Source organism: Scyliorhinus canicula, chromosome 21, assembly GCF_902713615.1.
Source record: "Scyliorhinus canicula chromosome 21, sScyCan1.1, whole genome shotgun sequence".
In the NCBI taxonomy this organism is placed as follows: domain Eukaryota; kingdom Metazoa; phylum Chordata; class Chondrichthyes; order Carcharhiniformes; family Scyliorhinidae; genus Scyliorhinus; species Scyliorhinus canicula.
The window spans coordinates 1,272,340-1,292,798 of record NC_052166.1 but is presented as its reverse complement, the minus strand read 5'-3'; the positions used below and the strand labels follow the sequence as shown (position 1 = coordinate 1,292,798).

The following is a 20,459-nucleotide window of genomic DNA, read 5'->3' as shown; positions in this document are numbered from 1 at the left end:
CTCTATCCTCGAGTCATGTCGGTCTCTCCCTGTGGGATGCGAATTGAGGGCAGCACGGTTAGCTTAGTGGTTAGCACAATTGCTTCACAACTCCGGGGTCCCGGGTTCGATTCCCGGCTGGGTCACTGTCTGTACGCAGTCTGTACGTTCTCCCCGTGTCTGCGTGGGTTTCCTCCGGGGTCTCCGGTTTCCCCCCACAGTCCAAAGATGTGCAGAATAGGCGGATTGGCCGTGCTAAATTGTCACTTAGTGTCCTAAAAGGTGAAGTGGGGGTTGCGGGGATAGGGTAGATATGTGGGTTTGAGTAGGGTGATCTTTTTAAGGGCCGGTGCAGACTTGATGGGCTGAATGGCCTCCTTCTGCACTGTAAATTCTATGAATCTCTATGATTCTCTGTGAACTCAGTCGAGGTTCTCAGAACTGGACTGTTTCTCCGCTTCCCCCACTCTCTGTACTGCCTGTAACATGGTCCAATGAAGGTGCGAGGCAAGTTTAACAACGCCACTCCTGGAGACCTGAACCTGCGGAAACGAGGCTGACTTGAAGTTATATTGTTGGAAAAAGTGGTTTTGGTTACCCACCTCTCTCTCACTCTTCTCCAGAGCTTCCAGTTCAGATTCCGACAGCTTCGAGCGCCGGTGTATTTCCAGGTTTTGCTGCAAGATTACACAAGTTTAGTTGCACCAATCTCTCATTCTCCACACGAGCGCGCACATCGATGAACAAACAGGCTGTCCCATTTCAACCGCTTGCACACTGTCTCTCTCTCAGCCTTGAACATACTGAGCGGCCCAGCCCCGCTACAGCCTCTCTACGGTAAAGAATTCCACAGATTCACTCCCCTCCGAGGGAAGAAATTCCTCCTCATCTCTGCCTCAAATGGCTGACCCCCTGACTCTGAGATTCTGCCCTCTGGTCCCAGACTCTCCCACAAGAGGAAACAGCCTCTCAGCATCAACCCTGTCAAACCCCCTGAGAATCCGAATGTCTCAATAAGGCCGCCTCTCATTCTTCTAAACTCCAATGAGCACAGGCCCAACCTCCTCAACCTCTCCTCATGAGAAACTCCCTCCCTACCCGGGATCGGCCTAGTGAAACTCCTCTGGACGGCCTCCAATGTCAGTCTATCTTTCCTTAGATAAGGGACCAAAATTGTTCACAGATCCCGCGTGACGTCTAACTCGGGCCTTGGATAGTTTCAGCAAGTCTTCCCTATTTTTTTTACTCCATTCCCTTTGGACAAAGGCCAACATTCCATTTGCCTTCCCAATGACCTGCTGAACTTGCAGGCTAGCTTTTTCAGATTCATGCGCGAGGACCCCCACGTCCCTCCGTGTTGCAGTTTTCTGCAGTCTTCTGCCATTTCAGAGATTCTGCCCTCAACATGTGACACTGAGGCCGTCAGGATAGGGATACCCTAGAGCCGGGTTTGCTCACTTAGCCCCCTCTCCCGTTTCAGATCCTGTAGCGAGCCCGTGTACGTGGAGAGGGACAGAGAGAGTGACGTCTCGCAACGCAGCTTTGTCGCTCGCTGCCCAACGCGCCTTTTTACCTCACACGATTGCAAAGACACACAGATACCGGGACCGCGCTACAGCATGGAGGCGAGGGTGGCAGCCAAGACAGATTAAAGACAAACCAACCCTTTTTAATTGCCAGTATGGACAACGCAGCCACAGACCCAACACGTGTTTGAGGGCTTCACAGTAATCCTTTTTTGTCGGTGGTTGCTGCCACCTGATGTTAGCCCGCCCGGTGGGGGAGGGGCGGGCATTATGGACAACAGGGCGAGGTGGTGACGTACCTTGTGAAGCTCCGAGAGCTGCTGATGCCGGATCAGTGCCTCCTTACTGGGGAACTGTCTCCGACACAGGAGGCAGGCCAACTTCTGCCAGTCTGTCAGCTTCTCTTCCTGATCCTCCTCCTGGTCGTCCTCACTGTCGCTCTCCCCACTGTAGGCGGCCACAAGGCCACGCAGCGGGCTCATCCTCTGCGGCAGCGGGGGGGGGGGGGGGGGGGGGGGGGGATGATGAAAGGAGAGAGAGAGAGAGAGCAAGAGACACAGGTCAGTGGGAACATCTTCATAATAAACAATCAACTCAAATCGGTAAAGACTGTAAACGAGGTGTTTAAAATGATGGAAGTGGGTTTTGACAGGGTCAATGTAGAGGGGAGAATGTGGGACTCACTCCCACGGGGAGTGGGGAGAATGTGGGACTCGCTCCCACAGGGAGTGGGGAGAATGTGGGACTCGCTCCCACAGGGAGTGGGGAGAATGTGGGACTCGCTCCCACAGGGAGTGGGGAGAATGTGGGACTCGCTCCCACGGGGAGTGGGGAGAATGTGGGACTCGCTCCCACGGGGAGTGGGGAGAATGTGGATCGCTCCCACGGGGAGTGGGGAGAATGTGGGACTCGCTCCCACGGGGAGTGGGGAGAATGTGGGACCCGCTCCCACAGGGAGTGGGGAGAATGTGGGACTGGCTCCCACGGGGAGTGGGGAGAATGTGGGACTCGCTCCCACGGGGAGTGGGGAGAATGTGGGACTCGCTCCCACGGGGAGTGGGGAGAATGTGGGACTCGCTCCCACGGGGAGTGGGGAGAATGTGGGACTCGCTCCCACGGGGAGTGGGGAGAATGTGGGACTCGCTCCCACGGGGAGTGGGGAGAATGTGGAATTCGCTCCCACGGGGTGGGGAGAATGTGGGACTCGCTCCCACGGGGAGTGGGGGAGAATGTGGGACTCGCTCCCACGGGGAGTGGGGGAGAATGTGGGACTCGCTCCCACAGGGAGTGGGGAGAATGTGGGACTGGCTCTCACAGGGAGTGGGGAGAATGTGGGACTCGCTCCCACGGGGAGTGGGGGAGAATGTGGGACTCGCTCCCACAGGGAGTGGGGAGAATGTGGGACTGGCTCTCACAGGGAGTGGGGAGAATGTGGAATTCGCTCCCACGGGGTGGGGAGAATGTGGGACTCGCTCCCACGGGGAGTGGGGGAGAATGTGGGACTCGCTCCCACGGGGAGTGGGGGAGAATGTGGGACTCGCTCCCACGGGAGTGGGGAGAATGTGGGACTTGCTCCCACAGGGAGTGGAGAGCGGGCAGGGTGCTGGAGGGAGAGAAAGAGAGAGCGTGTGCGCAGACTTTCATGGCCCAAGTCTCGCACGTGGACCTCAGGCTGGCCGCCTACGCCTCGCACCGTAGTGTGGGATCCTCCTATGCCGCAGTAGAACAGCAAGCCTAGGAGCGTATCGCTGAGCCAAATAGTAGTCCAATATTAAATCTACCAGATGTGTTTTATCTCTCTTTTTCTCTCTCTTTCCCCCCTCCCTCTGTCCCTGGCGAATCCTACCGATTGTCTGTCTTCATGCTTCACCTTGTCTGTGGTGCGTTTCAGGTGCTCCATTATGACGTGCTGTCTCTCTGCCAGGGTACTCTGGAACAACCAACAATAACAACAGTCAGGAGATGCAAACGGGCTTCTGGGAGACCAGCATGTCCCGGGTGGAGGGGAGGGGTGGGCGGGGGAGATAGGGAGGCAAGTCGAAGGGTGCCACCCACAACCCAAACACCCCCCCCCCCCCCCCCCCAATGGCTGTACTCAGCTCCCCTTCCCACAGAGCCGGCAGCAAATCCCACACACCTGCCAAGCGCCCGGGTCAATGTCTGCAGCAGCTACCACCAAGGGGGTCACCAGGCTGCCCCGCTCCCCCCGCTCCTGTGCGTCACCAGCTGCCCTCCTCCCAGTGGTCACAAGGCTGCTCCGCCCCCCCCCCCCCCATCCCAGACGGGTCACCAGGCTGCCCGTCTCCCCCCCCTCCTGTGCGTCACCAGCTGCCCTCCTCCCAGCGGTCACAAGGCTGCCTCCCCCCCCCCCAAAATCCCAGGAGGGTCACCAGGCTGCTCCCCCCCCCAAATCCTGGGAGGGTCACCAGGCTGCCCCGCTCCCCCCCGCTCCTGTGCGTCACCAGCTGCCCTCCTCCCAGGGGTCACAAGGCTGCCTCCCCCCCCCCAAAATCCCAGGAGGGTCACCAGGCTGCTCCCCCCCCCCCCCCCCCCCCCAAATCCTGGGAGGGTCACCAGGCTGCCCCGCTCCCCCCGCTCCTGTGCGTCACCAGCTGCCCTCCTCCCAGGGGTCACAAGGCTGCCCCCCCCCCGTGCCTCACCAGCTGCCCTCCTCCCAGGGGTCACAAGGCTGCTCCGCCCCCCCCCCCCATGTACCTTTTTCTCCAGCATAGCGTAGCCAGCGTCAGCCGAGGCAGACTCGCGCCTGTCATCATCCCGCATGAAGCTGAGGGGCTGGAAACTGTTCTTGAAATTCTCCTTCTGCTTGTTGAGGCTCTTGGCCCAGCGTTCCATGTCCTTGGCGATCTGGAAAGGTAGGCACGCCTGCTTAGAATGGGGCAGCTCAATCCCCACAGGTAAATCCAGTGCCAGGCTGTTCAAAGTTAGGCCCAATTTTACAAGCACCTTTTTACCCTTACACACAGCTGATTTCACAGGTGGATTGGATGCCAGCACAAGAGGCCATTCAGCCCCTCTCCAGCCTGTTACACAGGAACAGGAGGAGGCCCATTCAGCCCCTCTCTAGCCTGTTACACAGGAACAGGGGCCATTCAGCCCCTCTCCAGCCTGTTACACAGGAACAGGAGGAGGCCCATTCAGCCCCTCTCCAGCCTGTTACACAGGAACAGGAGGAGGCCCATTCAGCCCCTCTCTAGCCTGTTACACAGGAACAGGGGCCATTCAGCCCCTCTCCAGCCTGTTACACAGGAACAGGAGGAGGCCCATTCAGCCCCTCTCCAGCCTGTTACACAGGAACAGGAGGCCCATTTAGCCCCTCTCCAGTCTGTTACACAGGAACAGGAAGAGGCCATTCAGCCCCTCTCCAGCCTGTTACAGAGGAACAGGAAGAGGCCATTCAGCCCCTCTCCAGCCTGTTACAGAGGAACAGGAAGAGGCCATTCAGCCCCTCTCCAGCCTGTTACACAGGAACAGGAAGAGGCCATTCAGCCCCTCTCCAGCCTGTTACACAGGAACAGGAAGAGGCCATTCAGCCCCTCTCCAGCCTGTTACACAGGAACAGGAAGAGGCCATTCAGCCCCTCTCCAGTCTGTTCCTCCATTCAGTCTGCTCACAGCGATCTGAATGTTAACTCCATTTCCCCACCTCGTTTCCATAACCTTTATTACCAAATTTGTGCAACAAAAATCTATCAATCGCAGCTCTGAAATTCCAATGCCGCCCCCCCCCCCCCCCCCCCCCCCCCCCCGATTTTGTTTAGTGGAGAGTTCGGGACTTCCCTGTGGAATGTTCCGGATTTCCATGTGGAGAGTTCCAGATTTCCCTGTGGAGAGTTCCGGATCTCCCTGTGGAGAGTTCCGGATCTCCTGTGGAGAGTTCTGGATTTCCCTGAGGAATATTCAGTACTTCCGTGTGGAGAGTTCCGAATTTCACTGCTGAGTGTTCCGGATTTCCCTGTGGAATGTTCCGGATTTCCCTGTGGAATGCTGCGGATTTCCCTGTGGAGAGTTCCAGATTTCCCTGTGGAGAGTTCCGGATCTCCCTGTGGAGAGTTCTGGATTTCCCTGTGAAATGGTCCGGATTTCCCAGTTGAGAGTTCCGGATTTCCCTGTGGAATATTCCAGATTTCCCTGCGGAGAGTTCCGGATTTCACTGCGGAGGGTTCCGGATTGCCCTGTGGAATGTGCCGGATTTCCCTTTGGAATGTTCCAGATTTCCCTGCGGAGAGTTCCGGATTTCACTGCGGAGGGTTCCGGATTTCCCTGTGGAATGTGCCGGATTTCCCTGCAGAGGGTTCCAGATTGCCCTGTGGAATGTTCCAGATTTCCCTGTGGAATGTTCCGGATTTCCATGTGGAGAGTTCCAGATTTCCCTGTGGAGAGTTCCGGATCTCCCTGTGGAGAGTTCTGGATTTCCCTGTGAAATGGTCCGGATTTCCCAGTTGAGAGTTCCGGATTTCCCTGTGGAATATTCCAGATTTCCCTGCGGAGTGTTCCGGATTTCCCTGCAGAGGGTTCCGGATTGCCCTGTGGAATGTGCCGGATTTCCCTTTGGAATGTTCCAGATTTCCCTGCGGATAGTTCCGGATTTCACTGCGGAGGGTTCCGGATTTCCCTGTGGAATGTGCCGGATTTCCCTGCAGAGGGTTCCAGATTTCCCTGTGGAGAGTTCCGGATTTCCCTGCAGAGGGTTCCGGATTGCCCTGTGGAATGTGCCGGATTTCCCTGCGGTGAGTTCCGGATTTCCCGGGGTGTTAGGAACTACTCCCCGTCATCCCTCTGAACGGCCTGGCTCTCAGTTTAAGGTTCTGCGCAACTTTGATGTGGAACCGCCCCCCCCACACCAGCACTTTCTCTCTATCGACCCCTTCCAATCCATGGATCATCTTAAACTCCCCCCTTGATCAGATCAGCCGTCCTCAATCAGCTTCCTGAACAGAGGTAGCCCTGCTAACCCTCCACATCAGTGTTTTTCAACTTTTTTCCGGGGACCCATTTTTGCCAACTGACCGACCTGCGCGACCCACGCCGGCCGACCTTCCCGACCCACGCCGGCCGACCTTCCCGACCCACGCCGACCGACCTCCCCGACCCACCTTCCTGACCCACGCCAGCCGACCTTCCCAACCCACGCCGGCCGACCTTCCCGACCCACGCCGGCCGACCTTCCCGACCCACGCCGGCCGACCTTCATGACCCACGCCGGCCGACCTTCATGACCCACGCCGGCCGACCTTCCCGACCCACGGCGGCCGACCTGCGCGACCCACGCCGGCCGACCTGCGCGACCCACCCGCGGATCGCGCCCTCAGTCTATAATGGCGACGGCACCTTGCACTACAATGGGTGAGCGGAGGGAGGGGGTCATCGCAACCCCCTCCCCTACCCAGTTCTCACCTGCTGGGCGGTCTTGTTCTTGGGTTTATCTTTCTTCTCCTTGCCCTCCTTCGAGGCCAGGTCCTTGGCGGCGTCCCCACTTTGGTCGGGGGCTGGGAGGTAGGTCTGCTTGTCCCCATCCCAGTACAGGTACTGCTGCGTCTGTGCATTATAGTAGTACTACACATGAAAATATATACACAAGAGAGAGAGTGCCATTAACCCGGAGGCCTTGCACTTGCTGAGGTTACAAATATGCTCCGAGGGAAATGGGGGGGGGGGGGTTCATGATAAACCTCAAAAGTCCTCGTGGAACCGGTTCATTTCTCCTAATGGAAGCCCAAAAGGCAGACTAACAATTATCCCCTTTCTGGTGCCCCGTGGGAGTGAGACCCACATTCTCCCCACTCCCCGTGGGAGCCAGTCCCACATTCTCCCCACTCCCCGTGGGAGCGAATCCCACATTCTCCCCACTCCCCGTGGGAGCGAGTCCCACATTCACCCCACTCCCCGTGGGAGCGAGTCCCACATTCTCCCCACTCCCCGTGGGAGCGAATCCCACATTCTCCCCACTCCCCGTGGGAGCGAGTCCCACATTCACCCCACTCCCCGTGAGAGCGAATCCCACATTCTCCCCACTCCCCGTGGGAGCGAATCCCACATTCTCCCCACTCCCCGTGGAAGCGAGTCCCACATTCTCCCCACTCCCCGTGGGAGTGAGACCCACATTCTCCCCACTCCCCGTGGGAGCGAACCCCACATTCTCCCCACTCCCCGTGGGAGCGAGTCCCACATTCTCCCCACTCCCCGTGGGAGCGAGTCCCACATTCTCCCCACTCCCCGTGGGGGCGAGTCCCACATTCTCCCCACTCCCCGTGGGAGCGAGTCCCACATTCTCCCCACTCCCCGTGGGAGCGAGTCCCACATTCACCCCACTCCCCGTGGGAGCCAGTCCCACATTCTCCCCACTCCCCGTGGGAGCGAATCCCACATTCTCCCCACTCCCCTTGGGAGCCAGTCCCACATTCTCCCCACTCCCCGTGGGAGCCAGTCCCACATTCTCCCCACTTCCCGTGGGAGCGAATCCCACATTCTCCCCACTCCCCGTGGGAGCGAATCCCACATTCTCCCCACTCCCCGTGGGAGCGAGTCCCACATTCTCCCCACTCCCCGTGGGAGCGAGTCCCACATTCTCCCCACTCCCCGTGGGAGCGAGTCCCACATTCACCCCACTCCCCGTGGGAGCGAATCCCACATTCTCCCCACTCCCTGTGGGAGCGAATCCCACATTCTCCCCACTCCCCGTGGGAGCGAGTCCCACATTCTCCCCACTCCCCGTGGGAGTGAGACCCACATTCTCCCCACTCCCCGTGGGAGCGAACCCCACATTCTCCCCACTCCCCGTGGGAGCGAGTCCCACATTCTCCCCACTCCCCATGGGAGCGAGTCCCACATTCTCCCCACTCCCCGTGGGAGCGAGTCCCACATTCTCCCCACGGGAGCGAGTCCCACATTCTCCCCACTCCCCGTGGGGGCGAGTCCCACATTCTCCCCACTCCCCATGGGAGCGAATCCCACCTTCTCCCCACTCCCCGTGGGAGTGAGTCCCACATTCTCCCCACTCCCCGTGGGAGCGAGTCCCACATTCTCCCCACTCCCCCGAGTTACTGTCTTATATTGATGGCCCCCGAGTTCTGGCTTACACCCTGCTCCCCACAAGTGGAAGCAACTTCACTACATCGACCCCAGCAAAACCCTCCTCATAATCCTGAAGACAGCTCGTTTGAGAAGTGCATCGCACAGAAGGGGACTGGGTCCAGCCCCGTTCTCTTCCCAGATGTTCAACAATTGGCTTTGATATGACAACGGTGAACCCTTCTGAAGCTCTAAGTGTTTTCTCCTGTTACATGGAACCGGCCGAGGAATCACTCCTTTCAGCCTGGAGGGGTGTGCGTTCAGACGCTGGGATGACGCGCTACACCAAACATTTACAGCTCACTGCTTCGGCCCCATCTGCAGATCCAATCCCGGACTCGTTCCTTCAAAGAGCCGGAACAGCCAGGGTGGGCTGAAAGGCCTCCTGCACTATATCATTCACAAAGAAACTTCTGCTCAATCTGAGATGATCGACCCAACGCAGTCAAGTTAAGGCGACAGTCGCCTGCTTCCTCGACCGTGTAGAATACAGTGCAGCGAGTCAATAAATCACGGATATTGCAATGGGGTTGGGGGGGGGGGGGGGACACGATGGGCTTACTGCCAGTCCAAACGTGAGCCCGTGGGCACCGACCTCAGAGACGGGCTGGAGCGAAGATGCTCGAGGTCTGGTATGACCTCGTGACGGTACTGCCGTCAAAGTGAGGTCTGACAGGGCCAGGTTGGGGGGGGCTTGGCCTTCAACGGCCCTTCCCCGCCTGCTAAATTTCCGTACGTTCGGACACGACCGCGACGCCGCGCCTGCCCGAAAAGCGTTTTGAGAATGGAGTCCAGCTTTACCTGTGAGTTGGGGTCGTAGTAGAGTCCAGTCTGCGCGTCGTAGTAATATCCCGACTGTTCGTCATATTGGTAGGTGGAGACGTCCGGCACGGCTGTGGAGGGAGGGAGGCACAGAGGTTAGGTACGTTGTGCTTTTAATATTTAACCTGGTTTAAATGCCGCTTCCCGCCCCTCCCGCCGAGCAACATTCCTGAGAAGGTCGGCCTCGTCCGGTGTCACACGAGGTGTCCTCAGCAGCCAAGGTTCTCATGGACGGGCCCAGTCAGCCCGCAAAGCAACAACCTCGTGGCGGCCCGCCCGCCCGTCCCGGGTGTTCAGTGAACAGCGCCACGCCCCCGCCCACCCTCACTCCGAGGACCCTGGTGCTGCTCCCCAGAACGGCCGTACTCACGGTACTGGGTGTAGTCCTGAGTACCCGCGCTGGTGCTCGAAGACGGTTGGTCGCTGCCGCTTGCTGCTGGCGCCTGGCCAATGTTCAGCTGCGGCTCAGCCACGATTTCCACTTTCTGGGACACCGGAGGCCGGGAGATCTGCGGAGTCTAACCAGGCAAAAAGTGGGGTGAGGGTGGGTATGTCCATATTCCGAAGTCGCTTTCACACTGCGGTGTGAGTTTGGCGATGGGGAGGGGGATCTAATCGAAGTGCTCACGATGATCGAGGCTGTTTTAGATCAGACAGAAATGACCACCCCCTGATGTCTGTCCCTCAGTACTGACCCTCTGACAGTGCGGCACTCCCTCAGTACTGACCCTCTGACAGTGCAGCACTCCCTCAGTGCTGACCCTCTGACAGTGCGGCACTCCCTCAGTACTGACCCTCTGACAGTGCGGCACTCCCTCCGTACTGACCCTCTGACAGTGCAGCACTCCCTCAGTACTGACCCTCTGACAGTGCGGCACTCCCTCCGTACTGACCCTCTGACAGTGCAGCACTCCCTCAGTACTGACCCTCTGACAGTGCGGCACTCCCTCCGTACTGACCCTCTGACAGTGCGGCACTCCCTCAGTACTGACCCTCTGACAGTGCGGCACTCCCTCAGTACTGACCCTCTGACAGTGCGGCACTCCCTCAGTACTGACCCTCTGACAGTGCGGCACTCCCTCAGTACTGACCCTCTGACAGTGCGGCACTCCCTCAGTACTGACCCTCTGACAGTGCGGCGCTCCCTCAGTACTGACCCTCTGACAGTGCAGCACTCCCTCAGTGCTGACCCTCTGACAGTGCGGCACTCCCTCAGTACTGACCCTCTGACAGTGCGGCACTCCCTCAGTACTGACCCTCTGACAGTGCAGCACTCCCTCAGTACTGACCCTCTGACAGTGCGGCACTCCCTCAGTACTGACCCTCTGACAGTGCAGCACTCCCTCAGTACTGACCCTCTGACAGTGCGGCACTCCCTCAGTACTGACCCTCTGACAGTGCGGCACTCCCTCAGTACTGACCCTCTGACAGTGCGGCACTCCCTCAGTACTGACCCTCTGACAGTGCGGCACTCCCTCAGTACTGACCCTCTGACAGTGCGGCACTCCCTCAGTACTGACCCTCTGACAGTGCGGCACTCCCTCAGTACTGACCCTCTGACAGTGCGGCACTCCCTCAGTACTGACCCTCTGACAGTGCGGCACTCCCTCAGTACTGACCCTCTGACAGTGCGGCACTCCCTCAGTACTGACCCTCCTGACAGTGCAGCACTCCCTCAGTACTGACCCTCTGACAGTGCAGCGCTCCCTCAGTACTGACCCTCTGACAGTGCGGCACTCCCTCAGTACTGACCCTCTGACAGTGCGGCACTCCCTCAGTACTGACCCTCTGACAGTGCAGCACTCCCTCAGTACTGACCCTCTGACAGTGCGGCACTCCCTCAGTACTGACCCTCTGACAGTGCGGCACTCCCTCAGTACTGACCCTCTGACAGTGCAGCACTCCCTCAGTACTGACCCTCTGACAGTGCGGCACTCCCTCCGTACTGACCCTCTGACAGTGCAGCACTCCCTCAGTACTGACCCTCTGACAGTGCGGCACTCCCTCAGTACTGACCCTCTGACAGTGCGGCACTCCCTCAGTACTGACCCTCTGACAGTGCGGCACTCCCTCAGTACTGACCCTCTGACAGTGCGGCACTCCCTCAGTACTGACCCTCTGACAGTGCGGCACTCCCTCAGTACTGACCCTCTGACAGTGCGGCAGCTCCCTCAGTACTGACCCTCTGACAGTGCAGCACTCCCTCAGTAGCTGACCCTCTGACAGTGCGGCACTCCCTCAGTACTGACCCTCTGACAGTGCGGCACTCCCTCAGTACTGACCCTCTGACAGTGCAGCACTCCCTCAGTACTGACCCTCTGACAGTGCGGCACTCCCTCCGTACTGACCCTCTGACAGTGCAGCACTCCCTCAGTACTGACCCTCTGACAGTGCGGCACTCCCTCAGTACTGACCCTCTGACAGTGCGGCACTCCCTCAGTACTGACCCTCTGACAGTGCGGCACTCCCTCAGTACTGACCCTCTGACAGTGCGGCACTCCCTCAGTACTGACCCTCTGACAGTGCGGCACTCCCTCAGTACTGACCCTCTGACAGTGCGGCGCTCCCTCAGTACTGACCCTCTGACAGTGCGGCGCTCCCTCAGTACTGACCCTCTGACAGTGCGGCGCTCGCTCAGTACTGACCCTCTGACAGTGCGGCACTCCCTCAGTACTGACCCTCCCACAGTGCAGCACTCCCTCAGTACTGACCCTCTGACAGTGCAGCGCTCCCTCAGTACTGACCCTCTGACAGTGCGGCACTCCCTCAGTACTGACCCTCTGACAGTGCAGCGCTCCCGCAGTACTGACCCTCTGACAGTGCAGCACTCCCTCAGTACTGACCCTCTGACAGTGCGGCACTCCCTCAGTACTGACCCTCTGACAGTGCATCACTCCCTCAGTACTGACCCTCTGACAGTGCGGGACTCCCTCCGTACTGACTCTCTGACAGCACGGCACTCCCTCAGTACTGACCCTCTGACAGTGCAGCACTCCCTCAGTACTGACCCTCTGACAGTGCAGCACTCCCTCAGTACTGACCCTCTGACAGTGCAGCACTCCCTCAGTACTGACCCTCTGACAGTGCGGCACTCCCTCAGTACTGACCCTCTGACAGTGCGGTGCTCCCTCAGTACTGACCCTCTGACAGTGCAGCACTCCCTCAGTACTGACCCTCTGACAGTGCAGCACTCCCTCAGTACTGACCCTCTGACAGTGCAGCACTCCCTCAGTACTGACCCTCTGACAGTGCAGCACTCCCTCAGTACTGACCCTCTGACAGTGCGGCACTCCCTCAGTACTGACCCTCTGACAGTGCGGCACTCCCTCAGTACTGACCCTCTGACAGTGCAGCACTCCCTCAGTACTGACCCTCTGACAGTGCAGCACTCCCTCAGTACTGACCCTCTGACAGTGCAGCGCTCCCTCAGAACTGACCCACGGACAGTGTGGCACATCCTAAACACGGCACTGGATGTACCCAACTGGATAACTGGACAACGTCTCATCTTGGGATTCGGACTTGAACTAGTGATCCTCTGATGCAGATGCTGGAGTAAAACCATCAATGAAGCTCACTACCCCCCTCCACCCCCACTGAGCCTCCAGCCCATCCACCCACCTGGGCACTCGTCCTTACCTGTGTGGAGCGCATGCTGTCTGACGCGGTGCTGGACGATTTCTGGTACAGCTGTGGTGCAGCTTGCGTCTGAACTGACTGCGGGTATGACTGTGGACTTGGGATAGGATCGACCCCGGGAATTCCCGGCTCCAAAGAAGTTTCTGTTGCTGCAAGGAACAGGAAAACATATCCCCATCAAACACTCCCAGGACAGGTACAGCACGGGGTTAGATACAGAGTAAAGCTCCCTCTACCCTGTCCCCATCAAACACTCCCAGGACAGGTACAGCACGGGGATAGATACAGAGTAAAGCTCTCTCTACACTGTCCGCATCAAACACTCCCAGGACAGGTACAGCACTGGGTTAGATACAGAGTAAAGCTCCCTCTACACTGTCCCCATCAAACACTCCCAGGACAGGTACAGCACGGGGTTAGATACAGAGTAAAGCTTCCTCTACACTGTCCCCATCAAACACTCACTGGACAGGGACAGCACGGGGTTAGATACAGAGTAAAGCTCTCTCTACACTGTCCGCATCAAACACTCCCAGGACAGGTACAGCACTGGATTAGATACAGAGTAAAGCTCCCTCTACACTGTCCCCATCAAACACTCCCAGGACAGGTACAGCACGGGGTTAGATACAGAGTAAAGCTCCCTCTACACTGTCCCCATCAAACACTCCCAGGACAGGTACAGCACGGGGTTAGATACAGAGTAAAGCTCCCTCTACACTGTCCCCATCTAACACTCCCAGGACAGGTACAGCACGGGGTTAGATACAGAGTAAAGCTCCCTCTACACTGTCCCCATCAAACACTCCCAGGACAGGTACAGCACGGGGTTAGATACAGAGTAACACTCCCTCTACAGTGGCGGCTGAAGTCCTGCCTGTATCCATGGTGATAGCCAAGGTTAGGAGAGGTTGATGAAACGTAGTTTGGTGCATTGTGGCGACCTGACTGACCTGCTGTGGTAGGAGGTGCCTCATATGTTGTTGGAGGTGCCGCTCGCCCACTGCTCTTTGGCTGCTGCTCGGAGCTCCGCTGGTAATCCTGGGAATATTGGTTACCACCCTGTCCAGGTAAAACAATGCATTAGCATCAGGATTGGGGATGGGGCGGGCAGGTTAGAATCATCCTCAATGAGGAATAAAATCGACACGTTTCACAATTCCATCAGTGAGAGATTACACTGACTGGAGACTTTAGAGCAGGCGGCTACAATCAAAATAAGAGCTCAGGAGGGTCTGATCCTGTTCCTGTGTAACAGGCCGGAGAGGGGCTGAATGGCCTCCTCCTGTTGCTGTGTAACAGGCTGGAGAGGGGCTGAATGGCCTCCTCCTGTTCCTGTGTAACAGGCTGGAGAGGGGCTGAATGGCCTCCTGTTCCTGTGTAACAGGCTGGAGAAGGGGCTGAATGGGGCCTCCTCCTGTTCTTGTGTAACAGGCCGGAGAGGGGGCGAATGGCCTCCTGTTCCTGTGTAACAGGCCCGAGAGGGGCTGAATGGCCTCTTGTTCCTGTGTAACAGGCTGGAGAAGGGCTGAATGGGGCCTCCTGTTCCTGTGTAGCAGGTTGGAAAGGGGCTGAATGGGCCTCCTCCTGTTCCTGTGTAACAGGCTGGAGAGGGGCTGAATGGCCTCCTGTTCCTGTGTAACAGACTGGAGAGGGGCTGAACGGTGTCCTCCTGTTCCTGTGTAACAGGCTGGAGAGGGGCTGAATAGTCTCCTCCTGTTCCTGTGTAACAGACTGGAGAGGGACTGAATGGCCTCCTGTTCCTGTGTAACAGGCCGGAGAGGGGCTGAATGGGCCTCCTCCTGTTCCTGTGTAATAGGCTGGAGAGGGGCTGAATGGGCCTCCTCCTGTTCCTGTGTAACAGGCTGGAGAGGGGCTGAATGGCCTCCTGTTCCTGTGTAACAGGCCGGAGAGGGGCTGAATGGGCCTCCTCCTGTTCCTGTGTAACAGGCTGGAGAGGGGCTGAATGGCCTCCTGTTCCTGTGTAACAGGCTGGAGAGGGGCTGAATAACCTCCTGTTCCTGTGTAACAGGCTGGAGAGGGGCTGAATGGCCTCCACCTGTTCCTGTGTAACAGGCTGGAGAGGGGCTGAATGGCCTCCTGTTCCCGTGTAACAGGCTGGAGAGGGGCTGAATGGCCTCCTGTTCCCGTGTAACAGGCTGGAGAGGGGCTGAATTGCCTTCTCCTGTTTTCTACAGAAGGGGCACTTCCTTAAAAATGCTGAATCATCCATCTTCCAGAGGCTGTGAAGTCACGGTGTAAGCTCCCACCGTGCACCTCGCGCAGCCTCTCACTGACCTGGGAATACTGCCGCTGGTACCCATCGTCCTGGTAGTACGAGTAGTCTCCCTGTCCGTCCTGGTTTAACCACGTGCTGTGGCTGTCGGCATCTGAACTCTGCAGAGGGCGGGGAGGTCAGAGAGCAATAATCTACACCGATCGTCTTCAACACCACAAACTTACATCAACCGTGCCCCCTCCACTGCACCCTCTCCTCCCCGTTTCCCCCCCTCCACCGCACCCTCTCCTCCCCGTTTCCCCCCCCCTCCACTGCACCCTCTCCCCATTTCCCCCCCCCACCGCTCCCTCTCCTCCCCGTTTCCCCCCCCCCCCCTCCACCGCTCCCTCTCCTCCCCGTTTCCCCCCCTCCACCGCACCCTCTCCTCCCCGTTTCCCCCCCCTCCACCGCTCCCTCTCCTCCCCGTTTCCCCCCTCCACCGCTCCCCCCCTCCACCGCTCCCCCCCCTCCACCGCTCCCCCTCCTCCCCGTTTCCCCCCCTCCACCGCTCCCTCTCCTCCCCGTTTCCCCCCCTCCACCGTTCCCTCTCCTCCCCTCCACAGCTCCCCATTTGCCCCTCCACTGCTCCCCCATAACATAAGAACTAGGAGCAGGAGTAGGCCATCTGGCCCCTCGAGCCTGCTCCGCCATTCAATGAGATCATGGCTGATCTTTTGTGAACTCAGCTCCACTTTCCGGCCCAAACACCATAACCCTTAATCCCTTTATTCTTCAAAAAACTATCTATCTTTATCTTAAAAACATTTAATGAAGAAGCCTCAACTGCTTCACTGGGCAAGGAATTCCATAGATTCACAACCCTTTGGGTGAAGAAGTTCCTCCTAAACTCAGTCCTAAATATACTTCCCCTTATTTTGAGGCTATGCCCCCCTAGTTCTGCTTTCACCCGCCAGTGGAAACAACCTGCCCGCATCTATCCTATCTATTCCCTTCATAATTTTAAATGTTTCTATAAGATCCCCCCTCATCCTTCTAAATTCCAACGAGTACAGTCCCAGTCTACTCAACCTCTCCTCGTAATCCAACCCCTTCAGCTCTGGGATTAACCTCGTGAATCTCCTCTGCACACCCTCCAGTGCCAGTATGTCCTTTCTCAAGTAAGGAGACCAAAACTGAACACATCGTTCCACCTCCTCCCCAGGGGCGAGGTTATAAGTCAGGGGCTCAGTGGCCAGTGCCTCAAGCAGCGAATGAACAGGATCAGTGCAGGGTTCTGCACGCCTACCCAACGCAGCCGTGACCTCCCTCACCCCGACATCCCCAACCTCCAGGACATATGGAAACCACAGCTGACACATCGCGATGCAGCCACGTGGGAATGCCACCTTGTGATGAAAACGTTAAGCCGTGGGGACCCCGTCAGATGGATGCAGAAGTTCGCACGGCTGCTATTGGACGAAGAACGCAGGTGAGCTTGGCAGAGAGGTGAGTTCTCCCCAATATTTAGAACCATGGATTGGATTGGATCCAATCTGGCAGGAGATACAGAAGTCTGAGAACACGCAGGAACAGACTCAGACAGCTTCTTCCCCACTGTCACCAGACTCCTAAATGACCCTCTTATTGACTGACCTCATTAACACTACACCCCTGTATGCTTCACCCAATGCCGGTGCTTATGTAGTTACATTGTATACCTTGTGTTGCCCTATTATGTATTTGCTTTTATTCCCTTTTCTTCCCATGTACTTAATGATCTGTTGAGCTGCTCGCAGAAAAATACTTTCCACTGTCCCTCGGTACACGTGACAATAAACAAATCCAATCCAATCCAGAGAGGTGAGTTCTCCCCGATATTTAGAACCATGGAAATAGTACAGCCCAGAAGGGGGCCATTCGGCCCATCTTGTCCAACCCAAAGGCACCCAGGTGCTCTTTCTAATCCCACTTTCCTGCACCCAATCCAGAGCCCTGCAGTTTACAGCACTTAAGGTGCAGTTCCAGGAACTTTTAACAAGAGTTTAGGATCTGTGCCTCCAACACCAACTCAGAGCGAATTCCAGACCCCCACTACCCTCTGCACCTTCTGCCACTTCTCTTGAATCTAAGACTCCTGGTTTTTGAACTCTATTCCAAGGGAAATAGGTTCCTGCTGTCCACTCTATCTCTAACCCTCACAATTTTGTTCACCTCAATCAAGTCACCCCCTCAGCCTTCTCTGTTCCAGCAAAAGCAGCCCCGACCTCTTCAATCCCTCCTCGTTGCTACACTTTTACAGCCCTGGCAACATTCTTGTAAACCTCCTCTGCTCCCTCTCTGGAGCAATAACGTCCTTCCTGTCATGTGGGGACCAGAACTGCCCACAATATTCCAGTTGTGACCTCACCAGTGTTTTATACAATTCCAACATTATATCCTTACTTTTATATTCTATACCTCTGCCAATGAAGGGCAGCATTCCATCTGCTTTCTTAACAACCTTGTCTACTTGAACTGCTGCCTTTAGGGTCCTGCGTACCTGTACACCAAGATCTCTCACTTCATCTCCCCTCTTAGCATATTCCCATTTATTGTGTATTCCTGACAACTGTGTGACCCCCCTAAATGCTGACCTCACACACCGACTTGAACTCCATCTGCACACCTCTGCCCCAAATCGTTAATATGTACAACAAACAGCAAGGGCTCCAACACCGATCGCTGCAGAACACTTGAAACAACGTTCCATTCGCAAGGCTACCATCAACCATTCCCTTTTCGTTCCTATTACTGGGACAACTTTGTTGTCACATTGCCCTGTATTCCATGGGCTTTTACTTTCTGACCAGTGGGACCTTGTCAAACATCCTATAGGCAACATCCGCTGCATTACCCTCATCAATCCTCCTCGTCCCTTCCTCAAAGCATTCAATCACATTTGTGAGGCAAAATTCTAACAATTTATAATCAATCAGGATTGATTCTAGCAATTTTCCCACCACCAAGCCAAAGACTAAATGGCCTATAATTGTTTGACTTTTCCTTTGATCCCTTCTTAAAACAAGTATTTGCATTCCTCCGGCACGTCCCCCTGTGTTCAGTGAAATTTGGAAAATAATCCCTCAGAGCATCTGCCATCTCCCCCCTGACCTCCTTCAACATCCCGGGAAACAATCCATCCGGCCCTGGCGACTTGTCCAGTCTCGGGGATCTGAACTCCACTCACACTTCCTCTCTGGTCCTGATTATTTCACACGGCTCCTCTCGGGTTACTATGTCCGCATTATCCCTTTCCTTTGCGAATACGGAGACAGAAATTCATTTAAAACTCTTCCCATATCCTCCGCATCTTCACACAACTTCCCTTCTTCAACTTGAACTTGAACTATCCTTTTCCTCTATATATTCCGGTGAAGCATCTTTGGGGTTTCCTTTCTTGCGAATATTTTTTTGTGACCTCTCTTTTATTTCCTTTTTTACTTGATCCCTGTACTTTCTATCCTCCGCGAGGCTATCGGCAGTGTTGAGCTTTTTTGTGACGACCATAGCTTTCTTTTTCTCTTTTACCTTTCCCTTTATTTTTTGAGGCCACCACGGGCAGCACCATTCTTACTTACAGAGGGGATGTGTCTGCTTTGTATCCTAACGATCCACTTATTAGTGCTTCCCACTGGTTTACCACCGAGTTAGCCTTTAGCAGTCCTGTCCAATCCATTAAATCACTTCTCAGTTTTGGAAAATTTGCCTTCCCCCAGTTTAAAACTTTTACTCCTGATGTACCTCTGTCCCTTTCTATAATAATACTAAATCCAACTGAATTGTGGTCACTATCCCCGATATGGTTGCCCACTGTCACTTCACCCACTTGCCCTTCTTCGTTTCCCAAAACCCAATCCAGCATTACACCTCCTCTCGTTGGGTTTGTCATGTATTGTTTAGAAATAGAATTCCTGGACACAGTACATGAACATTACACCCTCAATGCCCCTTATATGGTTTGAAACCCAGTTGATATTGGGGATGGTTAAAGTGTCCGATTATTACTGCCCTCCAGATTCCTACAGACGAATTGCAGTGGTAAGCATGATTGCTTCACAACGCCAGGGTCCCAGGTTCGATTCCCGGCTTGGGTCACTGTCTGTGTGGAGTCTGCACGTTCTCCCCGTGTGTTTGTGGTTCCTCCGGGTGCTCCGGTTTCCTCCCACAAGTCCCGAAAGACGTGCTGTTAGGTGAATTGGACATTCTGAATTCTCCCTCTGTGTACCCGAACAGGCGTCGGAATGTGGCGACTAGGGGATTTTCACAGTAACTTCATTGCCGTGTTAATGTCAGCCTAATTGTGACACTGATAAAGATTATTATTATTATATCTATCTCCCTCTCACTATTTGAGGGTCTGTAGTCTATTCCCAGTAATGTGACCGTCCCTTTTTAAATTCAACCCAACATGGCTTCATTTGTGAACCCATTTAGCATATCAGCTCGTCTCACAACTAGAATTGATTCCTTAACCAACAATGTTACGCACCCTCCTTTTTTAAAATCACCCACTCCATCCTACCCGAATACTCTAAATCCACGGGTAATCAGCTACCAATTTTGCCTCTCCTTCAGGCAGGTTTCCGTTGTAGCACTGACATCCTGCTGCCATGTGTCTACCTGTGCCCGTAACCCATCTGCCTTGGTTGTAATACTCCTGGCATTGGGAGTATAAACAATTCAGCTCCGTCAAGATCCTTTACTGATGCTTTTTAGTCCTTTTGAGTCACTGACTACATCACAAACTAATGTTCTAACTCCTGTTTCCGATCTGAACCTGACCCATCTAAGCCCACCCGTGGGTTCTCATCCCCCTGCCCTACTAGTTTAAGACTTGCCCCCCCCCCCCCCCCCCCCCCCTCCCCTCGCGTACTAGTCCCAGCTCTTCCCTGGTGCATATCGTCTGGTTTCTGCAGTTCCTACCTTCAGCAGAGCCAGTACCAATGCCTCAAGAAGATAAATCCGTCCCTTCTACACCATTTATCCCTCAAATTCTGTCAGAGTCTCTCTGGACTCGAACCGTTGACTCTGTTCCTCTCCAGATTGGTGCCGGCAGATCTGTGGAGTTTTTTGTGGTGCACGCTCGTTCTGGTTTCAGACCCCCGATGCCCGCGGTATGTTGCTTTATTTTGTTAAATAACAGTCAGT

At 55.9% G+C, this 20,459-nt stretch overlaps 1 protein-coding gene across 4 annotated transcripts in view; it reads right to left on the bottom strand.

Moving 5' to 3' along the window:
- rbm10 (RNA binding motif protein 10) overlaps positions 1-20,459 on the bottom strand; it is a 51,591-nt gene that overhangs the window by 3,661 nt on the left and 27,471 nt on the right. For 2 of the 4 annotated variants that reach the window (XM_038781624.1, XM_038781625.1), the window contains exons 8-17: positions 15,353-15,451; positions 14,008-14,116; positions 13,055-13,203; positions 9,786-9,933; positions 9,395-9,486; positions 6,920-7,078; positions 4,221-4,370; positions 3,352-3,435; positions 1,805-1,990; positions 582-656 (exon numbers count right to left, since the gene is read on the bottom strand). In XM_038781624.1, coding sequence (XP_038637552.1) covers positions 582-656; positions 1,805-1,990; positions 3,352-3,435; positions 4,221-4,370; positions 6,920-7,078; positions 9,395-9,486; positions 9,786-9,933; positions 13,055-13,203; positions 14,008-14,116; positions 15,353-15,451 — 1,251 coding nt within the window. The remainder of the gene's footprint in view (positions 1-581; positions 657-1,804; positions 1,991-3,351; positions 3,436-4,220; positions 4,371-6,919; positions 7,079-9,394; positions 9,487-9,785; positions 9,934-13,054; positions 13,204-14,007; positions 14,117-15,352; positions 15,452-20,459) is intronic. The other 2 variants (XM_038781626.1, XM_038781627.1) reach the window with 2 other exon arrangements.